At 44.3% G+C, this 14563-nt stretch overlaps 1 protein-coding gene across 1 annotated transcript in view; it reads left to right on the top strand.

The window, feature by feature from the left end:
- Window positions 1-14563, top strand: part of RELN (reelin) — a 699179-nt gene that overhangs the window by 541841 nt on the left and 142775 nt on the right. Inside the window, exons 35-38 of the mRNA XM_029615599.1 lie at window positions 2776-2916; window positions 5262-5439; window positions 6687-6771; window positions 7402-7584. Of these exons, the coding sequence (XP_029471459.1) occupies window positions 2776-2916; window positions 5262-5439; window positions 6687-6771; window positions 7402-7584 (587 nt within the window). The remainder of the gene's footprint in view (window positions 1-2775; window positions 2917-5261; window positions 5440-6686; window positions 6772-7401; window positions 7585-14563) is intronic.

The raw sequence follows: 14563 nt of genomic DNA, 5'->3' as shown, positions 1-14563 counted from the left end.
AGCCATTCCACTCCCTTTATCATGATGGTCACCCTTCTCTGTACCTTCTCCAGTGCAACTAAATCTTTTTTGAGATGTGGCGACCAGAATTGTACACAGTACTCAAGGTGTGGTGTCACCATAGAGCGATACAGAGGCATTATGACTTTTTCCGTTTTATTTACCATTCCCTTCCTAATAATTCCTAACATTCTGTTTGCTTTTTTGACTGCAGCAACACACCGAGCTGACGATTTCAATGTATTATCCACTATGATGCTTACATCTTTTTCCTGGGTGGTAGCTCCTAATATGGACTTCCTTGAACTGTGCTCATTAGGCTCAATTTTTTGAAGTTGGGTCTTTCGAAGTTGATTTTCATGACAATTGATGCAGTCAATCCACGAAACATTGGCTGATGTCAGGCATCATGTTGAACATTGAAGATTATAGCTCTGATTTTATTTGCTTAATAAAATCCCTAAAAACGTGTATGTTGGATATAGGGTAAATGATTGAAGAGTCCGGCAGCTGTTTGTCCGATCGCATGCAACATGGCTTGGTGATTTACACCTAGCTCCAGCAACTCTCCAGATACATCAGGATACACCACCTCACCTCAAGTCAGAGATCTGGGTGTACTCCTAGACAGCAGACTCAGCCTCAGTAAATTCGTAAACAACACCACAAAAGAATGCTTCTTTAAATTACAAGTTTTAAAGAAACTAAAGCCACTTCTGCGCTACAGAGATTTCCGCACAGTACTCCAAGCCATCATTCTCCCGAAGTTGGATTACTGCAATTCACTCCTGCTGGGACTTCCCGCCTGCTCCACAAAACCCCTCCAGATGGTCTTAAATGCCACAGCAAGAATTCTCACCAATGCCAAAAAAAAAGACCACATCACCCCGATCCTCCAGCACCTCCATTGGCTTCCCATCAAATACAGGATACAGTTCAAAACCAGCATGATGATTCATAAGGCCCTACATAACATATCCCCACTCAACCTAACATTCCAGCTCCAACTACACACTTCTAAAAAGCCGACGAGAAGGGCATACCAAAACAGATTGATCACCCAACCCGCAAAATCCTCCCTGAGAAAACGCGCTTTATCCACAGCGGGCCCGTCTCTCTGGAACTCACTACCTCCAGACCTCCGCCTCGAGCCATGCCATACCACTTTTAAGGTGAAACTCAAGACTTGGCTCTTCCTTCAAGCATTCCCAGAGAGCTAAGAACAAGATATAATCAACCCACTGTCCTATAGCATTAATGCAATGTTTATTTTACACTATTTATTATTGGCCTTATTTATATGTTTCATAGGTGAACTTAGTTTGTTTTTTCTACTTATTATAAAGCAATCGTTTGATATGTTCTATGTAAATCGTTTGATATGTTCCATGTAAACCGCCACACGGCGGTAGTTATTTCAGTTACCTGTGAACCGGAGTGATATGTATTTTATACAGGAACTTCCGGTATATAAAAACCAAAAATAAATAAATAAATAAATACCCCTGATCAATAAGTAGTTTGACCTAGTTCTTATTGTCATTTTTGACTTTTCACTTTTTTTACATCGAATATTTTCATGAGACATTAGGGGCATTGCCTTAGTGACAGGTCTGATGAAATATCTTCATTATTCCTTGTTTTTCTGGTTTGATTTCAACCTTGTGGACCTTTCCATTGCTACTGGGAAAGGTTTTCAGAAAAAGTCCCATCATCATTCTGTTGAGCTTGTCCATCTTTGAGTAGAACAAAGTCACCTTTCTAGACATCTGGTTTTCAAGAATGCCATTTGTAGCACCTCTGCAGTGGTAAGGTACTCATGCTTCCAATGACTCCAGAAGGTATTGGTGAGAGTTTGTACCTGTCTGTCTCCATTGTCTCTTGTAGAGCTCCTTAGTGTTGAAGTCCCCAAGTGGTGCTGGATTCGTACCATTTTTTTGGGTGAGAAGTGTGGCAGGAGTCAGGATGATTGGAATCAGGATGATTGGTCTTGAAATGTTAATAGCAGAGACCTCATGTACACCTAAACGTTCCCTTTAAGTACCCTGATTATGAGGTCATTAAGGGAGTGATCTTCGTTAATGACCTCATAATTAGGGTATTTAAAGAGAACCTTAAGAGTATACAAGAATGGAAAACATTTGAAATTAGGATGATCAAACACCTTGAAACAAACACAAAAGGACTTAATAAAAACATTGGCTTTCTCACCTATTATTAGATATAGGCTCTTTCAACTGTAAAGTTTTTTACTGCCTCATCATGTCAGTTAACCCTGCCCCTGCTGCCTCTCCTCCCCTTCCCTATAATGGCATATGCAGGCAGCCTGTGACCTAGATTTCTCTGTACTGTTTAAACCCAGTGCAACTGTGCTGTTTCTTCGCTGACATGATGAAGAGAGGAGAACTCTCAAAATCTAGCCACAGATGTATTAAGTTAGTCCATTAAAAAGATATCACTTACAGCTTATTTGTTGACCCTTAATAATACGTATTCAAGTGAACTAACATGGCAACCACTATTCTTTGCACTTTTGGGTAAAAGCCACATGCGGCTTTTTGCAGATTTTGTGCCCACCGTTTTTATGTGGAATTTTTTATTTTCCCGATGCTACAGTAAATGAAAACTTTTGGTAAAAGACGTGCCATTTCAAAATTATGCTTGAAATCTAAGGGCAATATTTAAGATTCAGAAAAAGAGCAAAAAACCCCCTCTGCAAATTAAAATACTAAACTATCTACATTGAGGTATATCTCTTTCTTTTTACTTTGCTAGCTCTCCCAGGACGCGTTTCAGGTGGATCCAGAATGACTATGCTTCAGGTTCTGATTCTTGGGCCATTGATAATGTTTTCCTGGTATCCGGATGTCCCTGGATGTGTTCGGGCCATGGAATCTGTGATTCGGGTCACTGTGTGTAAGTGCTGACATGTCTTCTACATGGAAATACCTCTCTATTATAACCCTCCTTCCACTTAACCCACACTTCTCTGAACTTTTTCCATCAAGATGTGAAACAAAAAGGTGGTGAACAGTCCAGGGTTCAGTGAGTGGGAAGGAAAGAAGATGTTATCATCTAGAAATGTTGTTGTTTTTTTCCTATTCCCTCTCCATCTCAGCATCCCCTATCCTATCCCAGATTCCCTGTTTGCACTCACTGAATATGCAAAACCTGTCTGTGCCTCTGTATTTGGTCCTATTGGTGGTGGTGGTGGTGGTGGTGGTGGTAGGGGGGGGGGGGTGAGGAGGCTGGTAATTGGTGTTCGGGACTTGTGTTATCAAAAATACACATTCATGATTTTACGAGCTAATGATAAACAAAACATAAATATATTTATTTATTTATTTATTTATTTAACATTTTTCTATACCGGCCTTCAAGGTTGAATACCCTATCAGGTCGGTTTACATCAAACAGGGGTAGATCAGTATAACATAACGTAACATAAGGAACAACTTTTTTATAATTAGCGGAGACAAAGCAGAGAAGCCAAAAGTTATATGTCATCAGGTGCCAGATAAGATAAGATGCGGAGAATCAATTGCCTGCCACCATGCCTAGAACAAACTAACTATGATGCCTTTGGACTCCTCTCTTCAAAATGCCATTAGCTTGACTCTATCACAGGACTCTGCTGGGGCCGCTATTTTCTACAAATATTTTTTACTCAGCTTATAAATATGAACCTCGAACTTCCCCCCTCCAATACTCGTCTCTTTTACTAATTTATTACCGTAATAAGCTTACTAGCTCTAGACTAGGCTCGGATATTTCACAACGTATTTAATTTAATACCCTCGTAAGGCTTCTCTTTTTCCAGCTGAACCAGCTTCCAAGTTCAAGGTCCTTGTTATTATGAAATGGTATTAATAGTTTTCTTTGAGCAAACATCCAACCCATCATCTTACTTGTGGAACCCACTATGGTTGATATATCCTAGAAATGACCGCTGTGGTTCAAAAATGGGCACAGGAGAAAGAGTCACGGCCAGGCAATTTGGAACCTATGGTCAAGTAAAAAGTGTGCACACTTCCCCTATCACCCCTCCTGCACTGCCTTCCAAGCTCCATTCCCGCTCACTCTCACCTTCATAGCACCCAATTCCCTTTCCAGTAGTACTCCAGCTCACTCACACCCTCACTCAGACCTTCCTTAGCCCAAGTGGTACACACTCCTCTCACACCCAACTGCAGATTCTGTACTGTCTGCCCCAAGTCCCTTCTCACTGCGTCCCCTCACTCTGAGCCCCACATTCTCTGCCCTCAGTAACCACTTACCCTTCATCGCCAAGTCCCTGTTCTCCCTGGCACCAAATTCCCATTCTTTCCTTGCTCTCCCCCATCTCCAAGTGACACACATCGTTCTTCCCCTGCTCTCCCCCTGCCAGTCCCCATTCTTCCACTGCTGTCCCCATCACCCATTCTTTCCCTGCTCTCACCATCTCTAAGTAACAGGGCCCAATCTTCCCCTGTCAGTTCCTGTTCTTTCCCTGCTCTCCCCATCCCCCCCAAGTGACAGTTCCATTCTTCCCCTGCTCTCCCCCCACCAGTCCTTTTCTTCCCCTGTTTTTCCCAGGTCTCATTCTTCCCTTCCTCTCTCCCATTCCCAGTAATAGTTCCGTTCTTCCCCTGCTCTATCCACTAGTCCTAATTCTTCACCTGATCTCTGCCCTTCCCTTGCTCACTCCTCTGATTTCCATGTTCTCCATGTCTTGCTCCCACTTTTCTAAGAAGCTTTCTGTCTGGCCTCTTCTGCCCCCTGCATGGTGCCTCTTTCTTCTTCGCATCTCATGGCTCTACCTGGATCTCAGATGTTTGAATCACAGGGCTCTGTCTCTGTGGAGCCCCATGTGGTTCAAATAACTCCTGTTTGAACTGCACATGCAAACAGCTGATGTTTGACCCTCACAGGGCTCCATAGATCCAGAGCCCCGCAGTTCAAACAGCAGAGCTCAGGATTCAGCTGCAGGGGCCAGAAGAAGAAAGAGGCATCACGCAGGGGATAGGAGCCACTAGACCAAATTGGGGCGAGAAAGGTTGAGCCTATGTTCTTCCTACAGTGCTGACCCCCCACCATTAATCAGGTATTCATGTGATGGGCCAGTGACGCCCTTGAGCCATAGGCGCCTATGGCTGAGGCCATATTGGCCATAGGCTAGCTACAGCTCTGGGAGAAAATGGTCTAAAAACACCTTGTAATATTTTCATTTTTAATAAATTTGTAAACACTGCCTTTTTCCATGAATGAACATGTACTTTCAGGTGTGACAGAGGCTTTGGAGGTTCTTACTGTGTCCCTATTGCTCCTCTTCCCACTGTCCTGAAAGATGACTTCAACAGTAACCTGCACCCTGATCTCTGGCCTGAAGTCTACGGAGCAGAGAGAGGAAACCTCAATGGAGAAACAATGAAATCTGGAACTGCACTCATCTTTAGAGGGGTTGGATCACATTTTAACTAAATTCTGCCATAAAATGAGCACTCAGTACCGAGAGCATTATTTGTGAAATCAGTGAGGTCAATATTCAGAAAAGCAGTGAGCAATCAAGTTATCCGGCTAAAGTTAGCTGGAAAACCTGTCAACAACATTCAGTGAGACAAATCTCCTGCTGAATAGAATATACTTGGCTAAGGTTATCCTGTCAACTTTAACTGTGCGTTTGAATATACTTGGTTAAAATTATCCATATAAGTTTACCCAGATAACCTTAACCATTCAATATAGCTGGTTAATTAAAAAAATAAAAATCAGCTTCAAGGCCAGCAGGCCTGATCCCTCATCCCCTCACTCTCCAAAATAATAAAAAATAATATTGGGAAATAGTGCCCTTCCTCCCCAAATCTCCCCCTCCTTAAAAGACTTGAAAACAGTTGTGAGCTGTAGTGGCCCTAGGGCCCCCCACCATATGAAAGGTTTTCAGGCCTATTCTGGGCCCTCCCTACCCCTCCACCCACAAACCCTACCCCCACCCTCCTTCCATACCAGGAACCCCTCAAAATCCCCAAGGGCTCCGGGAGCACAACAGATTCATACTGCTCTCAGTGGCATTCAGCATTGTTCTGACAGCACTGAATATTGGAGTTATCTGGATAAGTTTTTCAAAAAACTTAGCTCCACCCTGGAATGCCACTGATTTATCTCGATAAATTTTGCCAGGGTAATGACCCACCCAGGTAAAATTTCTTTGGTTATAGGAATGGGGTTTGTCTGGATAGCTTAAACGTTACCTGGACAAACCCTTTGAATATGACCTCCATATTGCCAGTGTGTTTTTATAAAGGATTCATCTATCTGTGTGCCTTTTTTTTTCAGGTTGTTGTTACATTCAGGTTTATTTTCTTGTTACCTTTAATCAGCTCAGTCATCTATTTGCATATTCAACATAAGATATTTTTGTTTTTTTACTGCTTTCTATTGTCATCATTTGTAACTATTTTTCTTCCCTAACACACTCTCACATGCATAGATGTGCACACAAACACACACACATACATTAATATACAAATGCACATACATATATACATTTCCTGCTAGAATGAAAAATCTATGATACCAAAAATGTAGTTTTCTGAAGATGTGCAAATTGGGCGAAGTGATTTGAAACTTAGCTCATTCTGTTTAGCAAGTCTGAAGTAATAGTACTGATTCAAAATATGAAAAATAATTACTTATTTTTTAAATTGCAGGAGGGGCTGAGGATGCTTGTTTCGAGAGATTTAGACTGCATTCACACTCTGTACATCCAGTTTTCATTTAAATTTATAGCAAAAGGTAAAGGCGCTCTTTGTTGCTTATACAGGATGCTGCTTACGTCACATAAAACAAATAATTCTGAAGCTAAACAGGCATTTGGCATTCGTGGCTGTTGTTAGTTAATGCTAAATTAAAATAACTTTCCCATTAAACTGCACTTCATTGTCAGTAGTACATCTTTCTAAAAGAGGCCAGGTGCAGAATGGAGAAAAGGAAAGAGATCAAAGAATACAGGATGGATCCCGTTATTAAGTGTCCCAAACTGGGCAGTATAAGTAATGCATCGCCACAATAGGAGTGTGCAGACAAAGCCAATTAAAAGGAACTGTAGAGATTTAATCCATACTCGAATCAATACAGCATGCAAGATAGGATACCGTTCAAATGTATTGTCAATGCCAGTATCAAGGTTAATATTAGTATTAACCTTGATTCTGCAGGTAAGCCGAAATATATTGCATCTATGTACATTAGTTCATTGCAAATCTAAACGTCCCATACAAGGATGCACCATGGTGAGCAATGTGAAGGAGAAAACCATTTCCCCTTCTGTAGTAAAATTAAAGGGAAGCTGATACTAAGCTGTGAATGTAAGTAGATGTTGTTGTGTATGGAATCCCAGTTACAGTAATGCCATGTTTTCTGCAGGCACCCCAGAGAGATCTCACTCAATCCTGCTCCAGTTCTCCGCCAGCGGTGGCATCACCTGGCACCTTATCGATGAGTTTTACTTCACTCAGACTACGGATCTTCTCTTCATTAACGTTCCTTTGCCGCGCACGGCACAAACCAACGCAACACGATTCAGACTCTGGCAACCTTACAACAGCGGTAATGGCAAACATTTTCCATTGCAAGCAGACTAACATAGTAGATGTTGGCAGATAAGGACCATTCCCTGTACGTACCGGATCAGTCCAGACTCCTGGGGTTCATATATCCGTGCCAGCAGGCGGAGACAGAGAAAGTAAAACTGCCACTGCTTTAACTATGCTGATGCCCCCTGCAGTTTCTAAGTATTTCTCTGTCTCCCAGCAGGACAGGACGGATGCTTGAACCCTGCAGTTTTGGTTTAGGATTTGGTAGTTTTTTCTTTTAAATTTTGAGAGCATTCCTCCCAGGGGATCGGGGTTGCGGGTACGGAACCCCTACTCTAACTGGTTGAGGTGGGGGGGCCCTTGCCCCTCCTCATTCCCACTGTGTTAAGGATATTTTCCAGCTGTCCAAGTGGTCATCAGTCTTCATTATTCTTGCCCCATTTGTCCAGCCACTGTAATAAGGATATCTCCCAAGTTGTTAGCCATACAAGCTTGACCACCTGCAGGATATTGCTCCTGCTCCCTGACTGGGAAGCATAAGCCTGTTTTGTAAATTTATTTTATATTTATTAAAGTTTCCATTTTAATACATTGAAAAAACCAATGCATACAGAAAAAGAGAAAATTAAAAACTGGACATATTACATCTCTCAACTATTACACAAGAAATATATGTAACTATTTTTTTTTTCAATATTATAAGTATGGTGGGAGATCCAATATACAAAGCGGTTCAAAAAAGAAAATATCAAACAATTTTAAATTGCTGAGACACCGTGCTATGCAGCTTAATTTAAACCAACACTACTTAGAGACTATTGGGAGTGTGAGTCCAGGTACACGCGTAGTTGCTTTATCTCAGTGAAAATGTATCTATCATCATGATGAATCAGAATACAGCGACAGGGAAACCTGAGGTAAAATTTGGCACCTCTAGAAACTACTTCATTCTTCATTGACAGAAAAACTTTCCTTTTTTCCTGCATCCTTCTTACAGCCCATGCCAGGAAACTGGCCACCTTAAACACCCTCCCCAATTATATTTGAGAGTATATAAAAACCTTTGCTTCTGTTTCATGCTGGTTATCCTTGCCTCCCCTTCTGGTTTAAAAACATTTGAGAAGGGTATTTAGTTCGGCTATAGTAGTAATCAGAAAGGATTATCGTGGAGTTTTCTGCTGTAATTACACATTTTATTAGGTCGTAAGTGGCGATGTGTGAGCAATTTCAGATCTAGCCAGCTACTTTTCTGCCTGCTTTCTTCAAAGAGGTTCAACAAACCAATGTGATAAATCTTCAAAATTTTTGCTGATGAACCCTCAAGATTCATCAGCATGCAGCATTTCTTTCTTTTACAGACAAAATAATTACCCGCAAATACAGTCGAATCATCATGCCCTGTTTGACAGAGAAAAAAAATTAGTGTCCTCTTCAAATCCACCCCGATTCTCTCTACAGCGTCTGCCCTTTTGAATCCAGGCTCAAAACAGAATTTCTTTCCTTGAAAACACTGTAAGAAGCCCCTGTTATAGTCACTGGGTCATGGCAACAGCTGAAGAGGAAATTCTAAAGAGCAACCCATACTCTGTATGTACATTTGCAGATTATAATATAGCCATGGCCCTAATGGATTTGGTATTTCCCAGAGCACCCCTAGAAGAAGAAGCTCAAATGAGTCAGCCCAGAGATTAAAGGCTGGTGGGAAGTTTTGTAACATAGTGTTCTACTGAAAGAGAGAGGAGACAACGCTGAAGGCTATAAAGCTGGTTATTTTCAGCTCTCAGTATGAGAACGCCAGAAATCCTGGGAAGGTTATGGCGGCAGCATTTACCTAAAGTTAATGAAATGAGCTAAAAGAGAATAATCTTGTGGTTTGCTGGAACACAGAACTGCTAAAAGTAAATAACAAATTGTGTACAACTGCTACCTCATAAATAAGCAAACCAGCCAGGATACCAAGCAGGGTGTGGACATTGAATTTATTGTATGCTTAAGTCTCCACAAGTGAGTCCACTTCAACACCTATAAAACTCCGTGAGCAGTGACATGGACCCCAAAGCTCCAAACCATTGGGTTGGGGGCAGGGGGCAACAGATACTTTGAGGTTAATTTTAAGACCTTCATGCGCGTCCATGTGCTCGTGATTTCCGGCGCGTGCACATGGACACGCCGATTTTATAACATGCGCGGGCATGGATGCTGCGGTTTCTGCGGTGATGAAATGGACTACCATTCCGGTTACGGGGGCCACAGCTCTTAAGGACCTTCAGTATCAAAAACTAGAGGTGCAGCTTAAGAAGATCTTTGAGGTCTCCGCCCTAGGGGTCCGGGTGGCGATGTGTGGCAATTTTGCCCTGAGAGCGGGGCTTCGCTGGGTGCAACAGTTGTTAGCCAGTGAGGGCCTTTCCGAAGACGAAGCTCGGCAGGCCAGCCACCTCGAAGCGGTAGTGCGGATGCCCTTCATGATCTCCTGCACACTTCAACTCGTTCCATGGTCTCGGCAGTATCGGCACGCAAATTGTTGTGGTTGAGAAATTGGTCAGCGGATGGAGCCTCCAAATCCCAATTGGGTTCTTTACCCTTTAAGGGAACACTTCTTTTTGGGAAAGAGCTGGAGGATATGATTCAGTCCCTGGGCGAGAATAAGGTTCACCGCCTGCCAGAGGACAGGGTGCGATCCAGGGGATCCTTCTCGGCGCAATCCCAATTTCGAGGGGCTCGCAAGTCTCGTCTGGTTTGTACGAACACTTCTTCCTTTCATCCTGCGGCAACCCGCCAGCAGTCTTGGTCACAACCCTCGCGTGGCCGGCGCTTCGGTAGACCTGGTACCTCCCAGACGACTTTAGGTGGTAAGGCTGCACAATGATGTCCGGCCGATCCATTCCTTGGTACCGCAGATTGTCTCTGTTTTACGAGGAATGGGCCACAATCACGTCGGACCAGTGGGTGCTTTCAGTGATAAGACACGGCTACGCTTTAGATTTTGCACGTCTTCCCAGCCCACGATTCCTAATATCCCCGTGCAGATATGCTGAAAAACGGCAAGCAGTCAAACACACTTTGCATCGTCTTCTAGATCTGGGGGTGATCGTTCCGGTGCCTCTAGAACAGCGAAGTGGATGTTATTCCATATAATTTGTTGTTCCAAAAAAGGAGGGTTCCTTCCAGCCCATCCTCGATCTAAAGCGTGTCAACAGATGCCTTCGGATCCCCCATTTTCACATGGAGATGTTACGATCGGTCATAGCTTCCGTTTGGCTGGGAGAGTTTCTGGCTTCTCTAGACCTGACGGAGGCGTATTTACACATTGGGATCAGAGCGGACCACCAGAAATATCTGAGATTTTTCATCCTAGGAAAACACTACCAGTTTGAAGTGCTACCATTCGGTCTTGCGACGGCCCCCAGAACGTTTACCAAGATTATGGTGGTAATGGCAGCTCAACTTCGCCGGGAGGGCTTGCTGGTGCACCTGTACTTGGACGATTGGTTAATTCGGGCGAAGTCCAAAAGTCTGTGTCAATCAGCAATCCACTGGGTGCTGCAGTTGAAGTCTCTTGGTCAACTTAGCCAAGAGTCACCTCGTCCCCTCCCAATCATTGGAGTTTTTGGGAGCCTTGTTCGACACCCGTCAGGGAAGAGTTTATCTTACATCGGATTGCAGTCTCAAGCTGCAGGGCCAAGTAAAAGGCTTTACTAGGGCAACATACCCCAACGGTCTGGGATTACTTACAAGTACTAAGTTCCATGACTTCAACACTGGAATTGGTCCCGTGGTCATTTGCGCACATGCGGCCCTTACAGTTGGCTCTGCTCTCCCGTTGGAGTCCCATTTCTGAACAGTTCTACCTTCCCCTACCATTGACGGAGTCCGCTCGTTCCAGCCTAGTTTGGTGGCTGTGTTCGGACAATCTACACAGGGTTTTCCACTGATGGTGCCGGAATGGACGGTGGTCACCACGGATGCCAGCCTGTATGGTTGGGGAGCCGTTTGTTTGCGGCAGTCGATGCAGGGACTCTGGTCTCCAGCGGAGTCTCGGTGGTCGATCAATCGCCTGGAGACCAGAGCAGTACACCTAGCACTGCAGGCCTTCCTTCCTCTCATTCAAGGGAAGTCGGTAAGAGTGCTGTCCGACAATGCGACCATAGTGGCCTACATCAATCGGCAGAGTGGAACCAGGAGTCGTCCGGTGGCATTAGAGGCTCGGCTGTTGATCCATTGGGCGGAACTTCACCTAGCCGGCATAGCTGCATCCCACATAGCAGGGGTCGACAATGTACACGCAGATTTTCTAATTCGAAATCAGCTCGACCCTGGGAGTGCGAACTGGTGGACAGGGCTTATCAACCCATCTGCGACAGATGGGGCACGCCGTACATGGATCTGATGGCGACGCGCGTATCTTATAAAATCCCACGTACTTTTGTAAAATCTACCCTTTAGTGAATTCACTAATACATTTAAAGGGCTTTAGACACATTCCTACTCCCATAGCAACCTAAAACTTAACTAGGAACTAATCAAAATTGAGATGAAGGCAGCAGTCCAGCAGCAAGAGGGGGGCTTCCCAGTCTTTTCATAGAGTGTCACATGTATGATTTTTTATCCACCGGTGAGAAATTGTACATGTGCATGCGATGTAAAGAGCTCCTGGCTCTCAGAGAACGAGTCCGATCTCTGGAGGTTAGAGTGGCAGACCTGGAGGAGCTGAGGCAGACAGAGAGATATATAGATGAGACCTTCAGGGACATAGTAGTCAAGTCCCAACTTCAGACTGGCAGCCCTGGTGCTGCCTTGGAGGAAGAAGGTCTCATGATGGGAGAGCATCAACCAGGTGCAGCAGGAAAGGATCCTGTAGCAAGGACCTGCTCTCCAGGTGATGCATTGTCCTTTCTCACTGAGGATATCTCCCCAAGGCCTACTGCCCAGGAGGGAAGGGTTAGGTCAGCCGTCATAGTTGGTGATTCGATTATTAGGAATGTAGATAGCTGGGTGGCTAGTGGGCGCGAGGATTGCTTGGTAACATGCCTATCTGGTGCGAAGGTGGTGGACCTCATGCGTCACCTAGATAGGATTTTAGACCATGCTGGGGAGGAGCCGGCTGTCGTGGTACATGTGGGCACCAGCGACATAGGAAAATGTGGGAGGGAGGTTCTGGAAGCCAAATTTAGGCTCTTAGGTAGAAAACTAAAATCCAGAACCTCTAGGGTAGCATTCTCTGAAATGCTCCCTGTTCCACGCGCAGGTCACCAGAGGCAGGCAGAGCTCCAGAGTCTCAATGCGTGGATGAGATGATGGTGCAAGGAAGAGGGATTCAGTTTTGTTAGGAACTGGGGAACCTTTTGGGGAAGGGGGAGTCTCTTCCGAAGGGATGGGCTCCACCTTAACCAGGGTGGAACCAGACTGCTGGCGCTAACCTTTAAAAAGGAGATAGAGCAGCTTTTAAACTAGAACAAAGGGGAAAGCCGACAGTCGCTCAGCAGCGCATGGTTCGGAGAGAGGTATCTTCAAAGGATACTAATGATGCATTAGAATTAGGGCATCCCGACAGTGAGGTTCCAATAATTAGAAAAATAGTCCAAGTGCCTGTAACTAAAAACTCCCCTGAGCTAAAAAATTCTAACTTATCCCTATCAATTAAAAAGCAGAATGAAAATACAAACAAAAAACAAACTTTGAAATGTTTGTATGCTAATGCCAGAAGTCTAAGAAGTAAGATGGGAGAATTAGAATGTATAGCAGTGAATGATGACATAGACTTAATTGGCATCTCAGAGACATGATGGAAAGAGGATAACCAATGGGACAGTGCTATACCGGGGTACAAATTATATCACACTGATAGAGAGGAGCACCCGGGAGGAGGTGTGGCGCTTTATGTCCGGGATGGCATAGAGTCCAACAGGATAAACATCCTGCATGAGACTAAATACAAAATTGAACCTTTATGGGTAGAAATTAGGGATGTGAATCGTGTGCCCTATCGTCTTAACGATTGAAATCGTCTGGCAGGAGAAGAAAATCGTGTTTGGCACGATTTTTTAGTTAAAAAATCGTTAAAAATCGTTTTTTCCGATTAGTGCGCACTAACTGGGAGTTAGTGCGCACTAACTGAAAATGATACAATTTGACACTTTTCAGGTCAGTTAAGGTCAGTTTAGGAATGAATATGTATTCCTATTGGCTGCCCTCTTATTTATTCATGTTACCAAGCTTCCCACTGACAGTATATGGGGGATGGGAAATGGAAACAGTTGGTAGCTTGACAAAACAAGTAATGTGATCAGTCAATGTGACTAGAACTTGTGCCCCAACCCTGATACCAGGGGTGTTGTGATCTTCCTGCACACAGTGCCCTAACCCTGGCACCAGGGGTGTTGTGATCTTCATGTACACAGTGCCCTATCCCTATTAATACCAGGAGTGTTGTGATCTTCCTGCACACAGTGCCCTATCCCTATTAATACCAGGAGTGTTGTGATCTTCCTGCACACAGTGCCCTAACCCTGATACCAGGGGTGTTGTGATCTTCTTGCACACAGTGCCCTATCCCTATTAATACCAGGAGTGTTGTGATCTTCCTGCACACAGTGCCCTATCCCTATTAATACCAGGAGTGTTGTGATCTTCCTGCACACAGTGCCCTAGCTGGAGTCAGTGTGTGCAGTAAAGGAGATCTACCTTGTCCCCAAGCTGGAATCAATGTGTGCAGTAAAGGAGACCTGCCTTTTCCACAGCTGGAGTCAGTGTGTGCAGTAAAGGAGACCTGCCTTGTCCCCAAGCTGGAGTCAGTGTGTGCAGAAAAGGTGACCTGCCTTTTCCCCAAGCTGGAATCAATGTGTGCAGTAAAGGAGACCTGCCTTTTCCACAGCTGGAGTCAGTGTGTGCAGTAAAGGAGACCTGCCTTGTCCCCAAGCTGGAGTCAGTGTGTGCAGTAAAGGAGAACTACCTTGTCCCCAAGCTGGAATCAATGTGTGCAGTAAAGGAGACCT

Source organism: Rhinatrema bivittatum, chromosome 9 (assembly GCF_901001135.1).
Source record: "Rhinatrema bivittatum chromosome 9, aRhiBiv1.1, whole genome shotgun sequence".
Classification (NCBI taxonomy): domain Eukaryota; kingdom Metazoa; phylum Chordata; class Amphibia; order Gymnophiona; family Rhinatrematidae; genus Rhinatrema; species Rhinatrema bivittatum.
The sequence above is the reverse complement of the archived record's forward strand: the minus strand, read 5'-3'. Positions and strand labels throughout refer to the sequence as shown.